The sequence below is a fragment of the Acinonyx jubatus genome, chromosome B3 (assembly GCF_027475565.1).
Source record: "Acinonyx jubatus isolate Ajub_Pintada_27869175 chromosome B3, VMU_Ajub_asm_v1.0, whole genome shotgun sequence".
Taxonomy (NCBI): domain Eukaryota; kingdom Metazoa; phylum Chordata; class Mammalia; order Carnivora; family Felidae; genus Acinonyx; species Acinonyx jubatus.
In genome coordinates this window covers 98,510,257-98,525,864 of record NC_069386.1, presented here as the reverse complement: position 1 = coordinate 98,525,864, position 15,608 = coordinate 98,510,257, and the positions used below count along the sequence as shown (strand labels likewise).

The 15,608-nt window shown below is 39.5% G+C and overlaps 1 protein-coding gene across 6 annotated transcripts in view; it reads left to right on the top strand.

The window, feature by feature from the left end:
• Positions 1 to 14,735, top strand: part of FERMT2 (FERM domain containing kindlin 2) — an 83,515-nt gene extending 68,780 nt beyond the window's left edge. For 2 of the 6 annotated variants that reach the window (XM_027065723.2, XM_027065721.2), the window contains 8 exons: positions 928 to 1,052; positions 7,040 to 7,146; positions 7,281 to 7,502; positions 9,537 to 9,560; positions 10,097 to 10,117; positions 10,750 to 10,874; positions 11,519 to 11,660; positions 13,462 to 14,735. In XM_027065723.2, the coding sequence (XP_026921524.1) occupies positions 928 to 1,052; positions 7,040 to 7,146; positions 7,281 to 7,502; positions 9,537 to 9,560; positions 10,097 to 10,117; positions 10,750 to 10,874; positions 11,519 to 11,660; positions 13,462 to 13,635 (940 nt within the window). In that variant the 3' untranslated portion in view covers positions 13,636 to 14,735. The remainder of the gene's footprint in view (positions 1 to 927; positions 1,053 to 7,039; positions 7,147 to 7,280; positions 7,503 to 9,536; positions 9,561 to 10,096; positions 10,118 to 10,749; positions 10,875 to 11,518; positions 11,661 to 13,461) is intronic. The other 4 variants (XM_027065725.2, XM_027065722.2, XM_027065726.2 and 1 more) reach the window with 2 other exon arrangements.
• The last annotated feature ends 873 nt before the right edge of the window (positions 14,736 to 15,608 follow it).

Below are 15,608 nucleotides of genomic sequence, written 5' to 3'. Positions count from 1 at the left end.
GTAACCTAGATTGCATCATGTAGACTGAAATATACAGTGGCGTTTTAGTATAAGCCATCCCCTCCGGGTGAAAGCAGGACATAATGAACTATTATTGCCAGCAGTTATTTCCTTGTTCAGAGCCCCAGATTCTATTGAATTTTATTCATTTGTTCAAGGCATATTTTATAATAAGGTTTTTGTGTATCTTATCTAGACTTTTATCAATCTGGGCACAGTCCACAGAATCTAGGCATTAAAGCAGAAAAGGGAGAAAGGAGAGGAGGTGATATGGAATAGAAGGTGTGAAGCCATTATGGAATAAACCATTTACTGTAGCTAAACATATAACAGCTTACCGTATGGAAAGTTTCTAAGATAAGGGCATGATTTCAGATGCCCCTCCCTACCCCCTTTCTTCTCGCATTTCACACCTTTACTTACCCACTCTCTGTCATGATTACTGTCATCTTCGTGTTGGCCTTGGGTGGCAAGTTGAAGCACCATTCAGTTACACCCTGAGAGAGACCAGTACCCTCGTTCAGAGAGGCTCCAAAGGCAGCCTTGCACACACTCAGGAATCTGCTGGTGATTATAGGACCTAGGAGCTTTCCGATTGGTGACATTTACTTCACCTTTTGTTTCTTGTCCTTTCCATGTGACCTGCTAGTGTTAGAGATGACTACCACTGACAGAAATACTAGATTGTTGGCCCTCCTTTCTCCTCTACCCATTCACTGTTGAAGATCTTCCTGAGTAGATTGATCGAGAGGGGACAAATCCAATAACAGCAACATTGAATATAACATGCTGGCCCAAGGGAACTTAGTTGAATATATGTAAAACTTGGCCTCAGACTTTTAATGTTTTGAAACTTTGCTGCTAAAACATACTGTTGATAAAGTTATTTCAAAAGTGGTTTTTCTCTTAATTCTGTTTGACATGTAGGCCAAAAAAACTGACTCTAAAAGGTTACAAGCAATATTGGTGCACCTTTAAAGATACATCTATTTCTTGCTATAAGAGCAAAGAAGAATCCAGTGGCACACCAGCTCATCAGATGAACCTAAGAGGTAAGGAAGGCCTTGGAGTGACCAGTGTTGATGGAGAAACTTTCTGTTGGCTAACAGTCACTAAACTTCGCTTTGCAGGGTGGGGCAGGGGTGTGTTTCTCAGCAGATAACATTACTTCTTTATGGTACTTTTTTAGGTCTAGATTCTTTTTTTTGGTACATAGTTTTTGTCACAATTTTAAGCATTCCATTTCCCACAAATATTTCGTTGTAATCTCTTTGTACAGTCTTCATTTGAAGTGATTCCACTTTTCTTCTCATCAAGTAAATCTGTGGTGCCTCTTTTCTCATCCTCAGCATTAGGTCATTCAGGTTTTCTTCATTCTCATCCGTGTTGTAGTCCTCTCTGTTTTTGCTGGCTTTTCCCTTCCTCATCAGCATCCTACTCTTCTTCCTGACTTTCACTGATGATAAGCTGGTCCCCCTCACGACCTCCAGTCTCTTTTTGGCGCCGCAATGGGGCAGCAGGCACCTATGGGGTTTGGCCAACTTCTTAACCCTCCCACAACACCTCTTCCTGAACATTTTCGTTCGACACTCTGCTCTCAGTTTGGATCCTGGCGTAGCCCCAGGATACCCCTCTGAGGCTCCTCCTCGTCAACAACCTGAATCTCTTTGGTTTCCTCTTATCTCTTCAAATCCAAAGCTGTCACTAAGGGGCTAGTATTTGAGGCACATGTTATTGGACATGTTTCTACTCCCTTGTGGCAACCTTGTTTGCTGTGGCCTGAGTTGCTCCTGGCTGAGGACTCAGAGCTACTGGCTTTGGTCTTTTTTTTTCCATTTCACTCCCCACTTGGGTGACTTCTTTGGTTCTTCACACTGCTCCTTCACTTCTTTTATCTGACTGATGCAGTGGTTCAGGCAGAAGGAGAATTTCCTGTCCAGGTTGGTCTGGTTCTTCTACGGCTAGAGGACATCTTGCTGCCTCCTGCCGTGATTTTTCTGCAGGGTGTTGCAGATTGTTGATCACCACTTCACTTATGGGGATTTTCACTAAAACCATTTGGCTCACTTCCAGCGAGAACTGCTCTCCTATGTGCCCACACCACACTCCCTGCACCCTTGGCACCAGCATGCTTGGTGGATTGTCATCTCACTGTTCCACACTTACAGCAAAGGCTAGAAAACTAAAATACATTTTCTGGACTTGTTTGCAGTGAGATTTTTATTCCAATCAGATGCATTCATGGAAGACTTCAATTCCCAACTAAGTTATGGGGTTGAAGAGGCAGAATTGAGAAAGGAGCATGGTATTTCCAGGCTATGGAGCTGCGGGGTAGCCTCCTGGTTTCGCGGCCTGTTGGTTGCAGTTCCCTTGGCAGGCTAGTTGTTCAAGAAGTTCATTCCTATCGGCCCAACCCGTTTCTCCTCTGGGTTACATTTTGCATGTACATTTATCATTATATGTAAAGCAATATGCCTTTCTAACTAGAAATGTCCATATTTGGACAAAAGTACCCAAGAAGGGGGCCCCTGACTCATTCACAGAAATTATTCTCAAAATATTGTATTTATTGCTTAAAATATAAAGGTGTTTTCCCTGATCTATAGTCTTCATTTTCTTTTCTACATAGTGCATTAGGATATTTTTAGTATATTTCAACGAAATGTCCAAATCTCTGCTCTGTGTTCTGCTCACTAGTTATCTGAACTGTTGTTTTAAAAAAAGGAAACCCCTGGCCTGGGTAGCAGATTGCTCTGCCCATGTGTTAGAATACTGTAATTTTCCTAAAACTTTGAATTAGGCTAACTGCCTTTCTCTCCAAGACCCATGAGTTAACTTTTGGGTCTCTTTTGTTATTTGTTACTTTTAGAATCTGTTGCAGCTCTTGTTCTTAGTTCTGTCCTCAGCTGCCCAGGACCAGCCCAGATTATCTGCTCTTGATTTAGAGACTAGATCTGTCTTCTGGCCCCTGCTTTCTCTAACCGTGTTACATCCCTAACCTTCCCCCCTGCATGACTGAGAAGTCAAGTCCTAGTATGGAAAATGGCTTACAGTGTGCTGTCATCCTACCTTTTCCATGTCCTCCCAAAAGAGCATTTTCCCACACATCACACTAATGAAGATATCACTAGCCTAAAAATCAAATGGCTTACTTCCTGTTCTGCTACTAAATAAGCCCTATGATTTTAGAAAAATTGCCCATTTGGACCTCAGTACCTTCCTCTAAGAAATGAGAGTGTTCTCCATGCCTTTGGACTTTGGACTAGATGTTCTCTCAGGCCTTTGGAGATCTAAAATGAAAAGTTCTAAAAACAAATTCAGTTCAAATACTGATTGAATTCCTGTGCCCCAGCTGTGCTAGATCCTGGAGACATGAGCAGGAACAGGTTACAGACCCACCCCTCTGGGTGTTTAGAGCATTTGGGAGATATACAGTGACAATTTGGGCAATGAATAGTACTTTAAAAAGCAACAGGTCCAAGGAGGAGCAAAGATAAGGGTGTGTGCCGTCTCAGTGTTCAGCGATGGTGGGGAATATCCTGGCAGAAATAATGCCAGAGTTAGATCCAGTGTCTAACTCAAGGCCCATGGAAGGAAGGAGAATTGGTAAAAACCTTGTGGCAGAGACTGGTATGCAGAAATTCCTGGAGAAAAGCATCAGCAACCACAGGGGGTTTTGTGCTGTTGGAATGTAGAGTTCAAGGCAGAGGATGAATGCTTCCTAGTGGCTATTGAATCTGATTTCTACATACATGAGGGACAACAGCTGAAGAAATCGGCATGTTTTGGAGGATAAAAATGTTAGGGATTGTTTTTTAAACTGGTAGCAATGAAGTGTTACTGAGAAAGTATTAACATGAAAATAACAGGATCCATCCTATTTATATTGGCTACAGTATAGAGGAATAATTTTAGAACAGTGACAGTGATCCAGATTAAGGTGATCAATATGGATGGAGAAAAGGGTTCAAGTTCAGAAGATCCTGAGAAAGCCCAGTCAGCAAGCATCCTGAGTGATTGATTTGGGAGAGGCTCATGGGGAGGGACTTATTTCTAGCTCGTACAAGTTGGATGGATAGAGTTGAGAATATAGAAGAGCTTATTTCGGGGAGAAGGACAGTGAGTTTAATTTTGGGTTATTTTAAATTTGAGGTGCCTGTGGGATAGCTGTTGGAGGTAACTTGTAGGCCACTGGATCACGGGAGATCCACACTGCAGATACTGATGGTATCAGTTTTAGCGTTAATGATAAATGGCAGCCATTAGAATGGTTGTCTATAATATGAAAAGGCTAAGAACAGAACCCTGCAGAATACCTGTGTTTGAGATACAGGGCAGATTAGAGGAAGGGAAACAAAAAATGCGTATGGAGACCATGGAAATGAGACACGGTGGGAACTAAGATAAGAGTTGTTTCAAAAAGGACAGCATAATCACTGGCATCAAATACTACAGAAAAGTAAGATAAAGATTGTGAAGCTGACATAGCATTTAGCCACATTGGAGGTGGTTGGTGGCCTTGATGCCGAACAGATTGGAGCGGATTTCAGTGGCCCTTTGAGTATGGGAGCCAAAGTACAGTCACTGAGAAGTAAATAGGAAACAAAGATAGTTTTTTGATGAACCTTACCTGTAATAAGGAGGGAGGAAAGAGGGCAGTAACAGCAGAGAGAGGTATAAGGTGGAGGAGAAAGGAGCTTTGTTTCAAGATTGGAGAGACTCAAGGAAGTGAAATGCTGATGGAAACATCACACTAGAAATAGAGAAGTAGTGTCTGGGAGAGGAAGAGGATCTCTGTGATGGAGCAAGGTTCCTGGGATGGCAGAAAACAGCCCACTTGGGATCAGAGAGATGCCATCCCACTGTGGGAGTGAGGGCAGCAAGCTTTATCGGCTGTGGTGGTAGGAAGCTGTGTGACTACTTCTCATGGCTTTCTTGGAAAAAAGATATGAAGTTGTCCCCTAAGAGTGAGCAGCATTGGAGGCCTGAGAAGTTTTGAGATAAACATTGTTGAGAGTGTCTGAAAACACAGGATGCAAGTGTTGAGGGCCAGGTAGAGTTTGGGAATCCATGAATTTCTGGTGAAACCTATCTGCTTGGTTTTGTGGTTTTTCTCCCCCTCCCCTCCTTAGAGTGCTCAGCAGCCTATTATAGGCAAGTAAAAGCGAGGTGGTTGGATGGAGCCAGGGTTAAGGTCTTGGTTAATGTGTATTAATGGAAATACGGTGAGTCTAGGGAGTTGGATGTGATAGCTGGTGAATGGTGTCCAGGCTGGACTCAGGAAAAGGAAGAAGTGAAAACATGATGGGGAGAAGGTGTCAGGGCTGCAGGACTCAGAGAGTTTGAAGACTGCGGTTAGAACGTGTCAGAGGAGCAGCAATTGGGCTACAGTGAAGCGTGGCATGTTGCCATGGTCGTAGGTACCCGAGGTGGCACGGAGTGAATATTGTCTGAGATGTGTGGCCTGACAGGTGCCTCTGCACCTACAGTAGCACCTGAGTTACCACTCACTATGCCTCGCCAAGCTTTTTAGGTTTTTTTGGTGTTTTACTTTTAAAAGAGACATGATTATAGGATTGTGTACTTTTAAGTCTGCTTCAGTGAGTAATGAAATCCGCAAAAGAACTATCTTCAAACATCTCCTCTTTGTGTTACCTTCGCAGATTAAATGCAAACTTCCTGATAGTTTGTAATCCTTGTGCAGAAAGAGGTAAATGCTGTAGCTAATATTTTTTAAAAGAAAGCAAACAGGGAGAAAGTCCACTAAATTCATGATAGGTGTTTCTGGAAAGGAGAAGAGGATCTTCCATTTATCTAAAATGTTCTGTTTCTTGGGGCGCCTGGGTGACTCAGTCGTTTTAGCGTCTGACTCTGGATTTCAGGTCATGATCTCACGGTTCATGGGATCGAGCCACCGTCCGGCTCGACAGTTGGGCTCTGCGCTAACAGTGTGGAGCCCACTTGAGATTCTCTCTGCCCGTCCCCTGCATGTGTGTGCGGTGCCCACTCCCTCTTATCAGAGTGCATAAACATTTAAAAAAGTACAATATTCTGTTGTTTTCAATACAGTGCTTTGTATTTGTTCTTTCTTTGTGCTAGATGTAGAGAGCTTTATTATCTTGTTCCTTATACTCTCCATACAGAGAGATGTTGCTCCGGTACACAGAGCAAAGTGACCACAGGCCCTGCTAACAGTCTAGGAGCCTACTTGATGGTCTTAAGACACATTTAGGGTGATAACTGGAATACCGTTTAGAAAGCTCTGACATGTCTGTTATCTTCTTTATCCTTACAGCATTCCTGTGAGGTAGAGTTTTAAGGTTGGGAAATTTGGGTTTAGAGATGTTCCACAAATGGGCAGTAATTAAGTGACAGAGAAGTATGGAACAAGGTCAGATTGCAGGGTGCCTCTCCACTATGTTACACTGGTTACTACTTGTTTATGCCAGCCATTATCCCGCTATCTAACTGAGTGTATGTTCAGCCCACCTGTGTGCCCTTCTGTAAAGCTGCTAGCTAATGCTTCACAGAAAAGGCATCATAAAAGTCCTTTATTCTTGGGGCTTCTGGCCAGTAGAGCAGACAACTCTTGATCTCAGGGCCATGAGTTCAAGCCCCACAGTGGGCAGAGAGGTTACTTTTATAAAGTCGCTTATTCTTACCAAAATGTTATCCCTATACATTTAGCAACTTAAAAGTCCCAAATACCTTGAGATTTAAGGAACTGAATGATATTAAAACAGCACAATATCAAACTTGTGGGGTCGTGTTTTTTGGTAATATCCTTTTAACAGGACCCTTTCATTCTCTTCAATGAAGTTTTATGAGGACCACAAACTGCATTATACCCCTTTTCTACACTAGATCTCTTTTGCTCCACCTCAAACAATTATTGGGCGATAAAACCTTGCTTCCCAGTTTAAAGATTCCAAAACAGCAAAATTCAGCATGTTAAGATACCATAAAATGAGAGCTACCTATAGCGGCTTGTGATTTCTTAAAGGTAAATTTGACCATTTTAATAATTTTTTTATTACAGGATGTGAAGTTACCCCAGATGTAAACATTTCAGGCCAAAAATTTAACATTAAACTCCTGATTCCAGTTGCAGAGGGCATGAATGAAATCTGGCTTCGTTGTGACAATGTAAGTTTTCCAATTAAAAGTGTGAACTTCAGTTTTCTTCAGTTCCCTAGTAAGTTGACCAGTCGTCCTTACATTTTATACTTAAAGGACCCATCATGTGATACATTTCATATTTCAGTATTTCTTTTCAACAGGAAAAACAGTATGCACACTGGATGGCAGCCTGCAGATTAGCCTCCAAAGGCAAGACCATGGCAGACAGTTCTTACAACTTAGAAGTTCAAAATATTCTTTCCTTCCTGAAGATGCAGCATTTAAACCCAGATCCTCAGTTAATACCAGAGCAGATCACAACTGATATAAATCCTGAATGTTTGGTGTCCCCTCGCTATCTAAAAAAGTACAAGAACAAGCAGGTATTTGATTCATTTCATTTCATCTCTTTTCTTCTCGTATGATTTTGTACATGTACTGTAAATTTAGTTTCCCCTGTTAAAACTTTGTGGCTTTAATGATGATCTGAATTTCATATCAGGTGGCTGGAATATAAAATAGGATGTGGATGGCCTTCAGTCAGTTAAGTCATTTTAAAAAATGTTTATCATTTTAATAGGACAGATCATAAGGTAAAATAGTAGGAAGCATATTTATTCTAAACAACCTAAGGAAACCGCTCTGTTAACAGGGTGTTCTTTCAGGGAATTGAAATGGTGTGGATGCTTTGAATTCCTTAATTCATGCAGTTTTATTCCTTATATATGTGTGGTATAAAGCACAGCCAGCATTTCCCGGCAAAGTCTAGAACAACTTCTCACTGTCAAAATGGACTTTTCCAGCTTTGGAGATAAACTTTACAATGGTAGAAATAGTCTACATTTTAACATCGTCTTTTCTTAACAGTCAAAAACCTAAACCAAGATTTGCGTGATGTGACAGAGTTTGGTAAATTTTGATTGAAATTCACTGCTTTTGTTCACTTTGTTTAGAATTCCTTTCCTGGAAATTAATACCATAAAAGGATTGCTATTTAGGAAAATGGTTCTTCAGTACAACATAAAAGGTTCTTTGCAGGGGAATTTCATTTGGGATAGCCCCCAGTATTCTCTACACCAAACATCATGCCATAAAAGGCAAAGGCTTCAGTGTGAGGTGGGGTGAAGAAGGCCTTTAAAATAAATATTTCATTTCTATCTAGTTTGATTTTTATCTGTTAAAGAATAATTTTAAAACATTACTGGGAGGGCCCAATAAAATACCCAGAACACTTACTAATTCTTAACTTTAAATATAATGTTTATCATATGTGTTTGAAATTACTTAGCTGGAAATGTTCAGAAGGTTAATTACCAAGTATTTGTCTTTAAGTTTCAGAGGTTGTGTAAGCTACATGGAAATTGTTTATCCCACAGTCCCTACAATGTGGGAGTAGTGAGGAATGGAGGAAATGCTGCCCTGGGGAGATTTGTGGAATGTAGATTGTAAGTTAAAAAGGGAAAGTGAATCAAGTACTAATTTTATTTTTTTATTCTTCGTTGTTTCATTTAAAAATTACTTGTAAAAAAATCCTTGTTTCTGAAAGTGGATTCATTTGCCTTCAAAGGCAAGGAACAGTTTCAAATCTTAGCAAGATTCTTTCACTGTGAGGTACCAGGAAAAAAAGGTCTTCAAGTCTAACTGTGAAGACTGACAAATGTTAGCTTAGCTGTCGGAGATGGGTACTGAATTGTTTTCTCAGAAGCCTCTCAAATGATTGTTTTCACTTTTAAAAGATAGTTTTCCAACCCTGATTTCTCAACTAGATTGTCAAGTGAAAATTCTCTGGGGGACAGAAACAGTGACTATTTGACTGTCTTCAACTGGTGAGGTGGCAGTATGTGTGGTCCGTGGTTAAGGATTCTTCCAGCCTTGTCTTCCACGTTGGCATTTTATCAAACACACATTCTTTTGTAATCCTTCTTTCCCTGACTAAATTTATGGGTTGTTCCCAGAAGGTAGAGAGCATGTATTGCCCTGACACCTAGAAAGTGCTGATTGGCAGAAGTTTAGTTGCTTATTGTGTGTCACATGCTGTACTCGTCGTTGGACATAGGGCTTAATAGTTAAACTATATAGTACAGTGGTGTTCAGGAGTCCAGTAGGATGAGGTCCGGGCCATGGGGTCCTTTATTCCTATCAGGGCATAAGATTTTCCTTTGGGCCCACCAATACAGAGAATTTGTTATATTTAATCTACTTTAAATCCCCAAAACTGTATATTATTTAAACTTGCGCTATATATATATATATATCCATATCCTTATATGACTGTGACTCCCAAACTGCATTTTTACATTTTAAAGAAAAGAGTTGTTGGGTATTTTATCCATGTTAATACAAATTGAAATAGACTACTGTGTGTATAGCCACCATTCCTAGTGTAGTATATAGCATCTCTTCATTTTCCCTTCCAGGAAAAAGGATGCAAAAAACAGATGGTAATTGAGGGGGGTTGCTTTTCTTTTGTAAATAAAGAAACAGTATGGTCACTGCACTTATTTTATGCCTTCAACTTATTTCTGAAAAGTGGTGCATGGGTCATATTATCTGACTCAATCTGAAAACATTAAAGGTTTTTGAATGTTAATTTTGATTTCCTACTAAAATCATTAGCTCTGCCCTAACCAGTAAGAACTGGTAAGTAAATGAGCAGGGAAAAGGGTATTTGCTCTTTTTTATTTTTTTCCCTACAAATTTCTACCCATAATTTTAGTAACACTTAACAATCTAAAATAATATGGAAGTGTTTCTCAGTATTCAAAGTGGAAAGTAATCGCTGCTTTCTCATTTTCATTTTCATGCTTGCATTTACTTTGCTTGGTTTCTACCTGAAGTAATTTTTTTTGCATGGTTTTTGGCTGGAATTTTGGTTTGCAGGTTACCGCAACTTTTTCTTTGCTTCATTGCCATTTTTTCTGATTGCCTTTTTTTTTCTTTCTGCTTCCTTTTTCTTTCCTCGCATTGCCATCTACAGCCAGGCTATATAAGAGATTTGGTAAGTTCTCCATATTTAAAAAAGAAAAGGAAAGAAAATAAATACATAAAATATTTAAAGCCCTAGCTACAGTTCCCCCACCCCACCCCCCCACCCCATCGCCTTCATGGATTTCCACTCTTTGTGGGAGTAGTCATCCCAAAGTGAGTATAATTTAAGTTAAAAGTTAACTTTCCTAATGATACCTTTAGAAATTAAAAAAATCTTTATGGTGGTTTCAAGTATTAAAGGTGCTAATAAATAGTCCACTACGAATTTATATTGCAGGTACTCATTCTGATATTGTGTTTTGGTGCTAAATTTAAAACCTGTCATGTACAGGATTAGAACATACCGTTTTATAAAAGCAAAATATGTGTTTGTCCTTGGAATATGTTTTGGGAGTGGCAGTTATTACTCCTGAAAGTACTTTTTGTTTCTGGATATATGCAAACTGAAATCAAAAAGAAATACATCAAGGTTTATTTTGAAGAGTCATTATTTAACTAAAATTCCTAAATGTGGCTTCAGAAATTTCCTAATTCCAACTCTTAGAGGTAATTGTGGGGTGGGGCACAGTTGGGTACTTTTGTTTTGCTCCTGCAATGAAAGAATATTGTCTGATGGTAAAGGTGATGTTTAATCATGTTTAGATAACAGCAAGAATCTTGGAGGCCCATCAGAATGTAGCTCAGATGAGTCTAATTGAAGCCAAGATGAGATTTATTCAAGCATGGCAGTCATTACCAGAATTTGGCATCACACACTTTATTGCAAGGTCAGTGGTTCTGCTACTAAACATCTATGTATAAATCTTAATGTGTACGTTTTTACTTAATCTATTTCAATTAAACATTTAAAGTACCTGCTGAGATCCGTTAAGCAATTTTACAGTAAAGAATATCGAAATGTATTTTCTATTCTTGTAATTTTTACTTTAAAAATTCAAAATGATTGGGCTGCCTGGGTGGCTCAGTCAGTTGAGTGTCTAGCTCTTAATTTCGGCTCAGGTCATGATCCCAAGATTATGGGATCAAGCCCGGCATTGGGCTCCACGCTCAGCATGAAGCCTGCTTAAGATTTTCTCTCCCTCTGCCCCTCGCCCCCACTTGTGCATTCTCTCTCTCCCCCCAAAAAACTCAAAATGATAGCATTTCTATTTTTACTTATATAAGAATATCACTTTTTTGAGAGTTAAAGAGCACATCTTAAAAACGGGGGCTCAGTTGGTTAAGCATTCAACTTTGACTCGGGTCATGATCTCACAGTTTGTGAGTTTGAGTCCTGCATCGGGTGAGCCCCACTTCTCTTTTTCTGCCCCTCGCTTCACTTGCACCCTCTATTAAAAAAAAAAGAAAAACAGAGCAACATTCCTCCCCCCCCAACGTGTTTTTAAACATTTATTATGTTTTAATACTATAGGTTCCAAGGAGGAAAAAAAGAAGAACTTATTGGAATTGCATATAACAGACTGATTAGGATGGATGCCAGCACAGGAGACGCAATTAAAACATGGCGTTTCAGTAACATGAAACAGTGGAATGTGAACTGGGAAATAAAAATGGTAAGCTAGGGGTGGGCACCTGGGTGGTTCAGTCAGTTAAAGCATCCGACTCATGGTTTTGGCCCAGGTCATGATCTCAAGGTTTGTAAGACGTAGGTCCTGCATTGGGCTCTGCAGTGTTAGCTCACAGTCTGCTTGGGATTCACTCTCTCCCTTCCTGCCCCTACCCTGCTCATGCGCACACTCTCAAAATAAATAAATAAATGGCAAGCTATAACAATGTTATTTGAATTAATATATAGCCCTTCTGGGGCACCTGGGTGGCTCAGTCGGTTAAGTGTCTGACTTCGGCTTAGGTCATGATCTCACAGTTCACAAGTTCAAGCCCCACGTTGGGCTCTGTGCTGACAGCTCAGAGCCTGGAGCCTGCTTCAGATTCTGTGGCCCCCTCTCTCTCTGCCCCTTGCTCTCAAAAATGAATAAACTTCAAGAAAAAAAATTTTTAAATATATATACAGCCCTTCTAAAACTTAAGAATTAAAAGACCTATAAATTCTATAGATTGTTTGTACCATTACCTCTTAAAGTAAAGTATAAAACATGGTTGGTTATTCATTTCCCACTTAAACTTGCCTAGTTCATAACTAGCCCAGTTATTAGAACTCTAAGAATATAATGATCTGCTTAGAAGATTGTTTTCCTGTAATGCTAAATCCCTTTCACTCCTAGTAGCAGCTGCTGTTTATTGAATGCCTACTCTGTGCCAGTCATGATGCTAGATGTTTTTGTATTTCTAAATCTCACCACAGCCTTGTGCGGGATAGTTGGATTGTCCCTACTTTACAAATGAGGACACTCACATGTAGAGGCCTGTGGGCCATGATTGCTATGACCACATAGTCACAGAATCAGGATTCAAAGTCAGATGCTCAGGGGCTCTAAAACCTGGCACAGCTACTACTGTTATATCATGCTGCCCCCAGACTTGAAGTACATAAATATCATTTAAACAATCTTCTACTGATAAGCTGTGTGTTTTAGGGACATTGGGTTTGTTGTAGCACTTCCTATTACTGCATCGAATAATAGGTTACTTTTCTGTGGTTAACCTTGATCCAGAAGCAGATAACCCATCCTCCTCCTGATATATTGTAGGAGCCTAACACTATGTCACAGCACCTATGTCATTTACCTTCATTGCGTCATATAGGCATTTTGTCATTTCTCATTATCACAGGGGCGAGTACAGTACAATAAGGTATGTTGAGAGAGAGACCATGTTCCCATAACTTGGTTATAGTATATTGTTATAATTCTGTTATTGTTAATCTCTTACAGTATCTAACTTACAAATTAAACTTTATCATAGGTATATCTGTAAAGGAAAGAAAAGCATAGTGTATGTAGGGTTCAGTACTGTCCATGGTTTCAGGCATCCACTTAGGGTCCTGAAATATATTCCCCATGGATAAGAGGGGTTGTTACTGTATTCAAACATGATACCTAAAGGTTAAGTATCTGAAGCAAATATTAAATGCAGGAAGTAGGTTTTCTCTCAGGCCTTGAAGAGAGACATTCTCATTAATTGAATCACCAGAGACCATTTGAGAACATAATGACCTAAACCCTTTGCATTCAGTCTTCCTTTTCAGAACATGAAAACTAAAAAGGAGTCGGGGAGGGGCTAGTCAACTTGTATTCTTTTGGAACTGAAGGCATTATTAGTTTAGGATTAAAAAAAAATTGAGGGTCGACAAATAGTCTTGTGATAGGGCAGACATTAAACAGCACAGTAGCGTCACTTGTGCCTTACCTTATGTGGAGTTTTACTGAGAATGACAGTTCTTTGTCTTTGTTCCAGGTCACGGTAGAGTTTGCAGATGAAGTACGATTGTCCTTCATATGTACCGAAGTAGATTGCAAAGTGGTTCACGAATTCATTGGTGGCTACATATTTCTCTCAACGCGTGCGAAAGACCAAAATGAGAGTTTAGATGAAGAGATGTTCTACAAACTTACCAGTGGCTGGGTGTGAATAGAAATATTGTGTAATGAAACTCCATGGCCATAACAATATTTAACTTTGAAAGCTGTTGTTTGTTATATGCTGCTTAATAAAGTAAGCTTGAAATTTATCATTTTATCATGAAAACTTTTTTGCCTTACCAGACCAGTTAATATGTGCACTAACAAGCACGACTATTAATCTGCTATCATGATACAATATATGGACATGAATATGGCACACATTCCTTAGGGCCAGGAATTGAAAACGAAAGTAGTGGGCAAGTCAGGAACAAAACATCACTGATTTAAGCTAGCCAAACTAAGAAACTCAAGCCATCTACTTTAAAGCTATCCAGGGCTTAAACTATATGAAGTCTATTTATCATGTTTAATGCATGTGTTTTAATGTATGTTTAATTTGATCATGTGTTTTAAAAATGCCTACTTTCTGGTAGCTATTGATTCCCCATCCCTCACTCCCATCCCCAAATAAATCAGGCCTGTGGAGGATGCCTGATATTCAATAATGTTATTGTTTGACCTTGAAGGAAAATGCTATCGGTCCCTTATGCTTGGTTTATTTTTGTCCTTGAATAAGCATGTATGTATATTGTCTTGTGTTTTGACTTTCACACCCTGTTGTATTACAACACTTTTAGTATTCACCAGCATATTCACTGTCTGCCTAAAATAATGCAACTTTTGCATTACAATATGAAGTAAAGGTCTATGAAGTATGCATTTTGTGTAACTAATGTACAAACACAAATTTTATAAATTGTACAGTTTTTTAAAAAACTCACAACTAGCAAATGTCTTAGATGTAGCATCTTTGCATTAATTAAATGCTTTTAAAAATATAATGTGCAGTTTTCATATCTGCTAAATTAAGAATGACTTCATTATAGTCATGATTTGCCACAATGTCCTTAACTCTAATGCCTGGACTGGCCATGTTCTTGTCTTTTGCGCTGTTACAGTCGGCATTGGTGCTATAGTCAAAATTCCTAGGTCACATAACCCAAGAGGGGGCCGGGAGGGGTGGATTACCAGTATTGTCCAATAATCCATGGTTTAAAGACTGTATAAATGCATTTTATTTTAAATAAAAGCAAGATCTTTTATTTATGTTTCTTTTTGTACTTTGTGTTTTTACTGTTTCCATAGCATTAACTGTAGAAATGAACTCTTGCCTTTGGGAAGAACTTTGCCTACATCTTGTGTTAGGAGAACAACTCGCTGGTATCCAGAGTATCACCAGATAGTTGATACTTAATCTCTAGGATAGATTCTTCCACCCCATTTTTTGTTCTACTACTTAAAAATGAACCTCATAATATTTAAATATTAGATTGTATAAACAGAAATATGACAAATGAACAGACATTGTTGCCTCGGGCAGAATTTGTTTTAAACGGCAAAATAACTCCTGGTCTAAAAGACCACAACTCACATGTATGAATCTGCTCCCTGGTGTTAATGCTAATTATTCAGATGCAAAACTTCAGTCCTGGACTTTTTCCCTTTATCTGTTGCATTTAATCAGGCCAAGTCTGGTTGGTTTTTCCCTCAGGCAATCTTTTGTCACTGCTATCATGGACACCTGAATTCAGGTCTTTGTCCTGGGCCTGCCAGGATGCCATGGCCTCTAGAAGCAAAGCTCCTATCACCTTCTCCATGGGTTTTCTTTGTACTCTAAGGCCAGGTCATAACAATCCTTGTTCCAAATATAAGGGCTTCTTCCCATTAAAACAACATTTAAATAATGTATCTCCTTTTCTCATCTTAAATACAGGTCACCAACTTGTATAGTCACTTGGTAAAAGCCCTGAAGTAGATTTAGACGAAGGCATACTCAAGACCCTTAGAGTCTTAAGGCCTCTGTACAAGTGAGAATAGCCTCTCTCCTGATGGCTGATTTTTCTGTCTCTCGGTTTTGCCCCACTTGCCATACTGGCAATTTTGACATTAATTCCGTCCCAGCACAGCACTGGCTACATG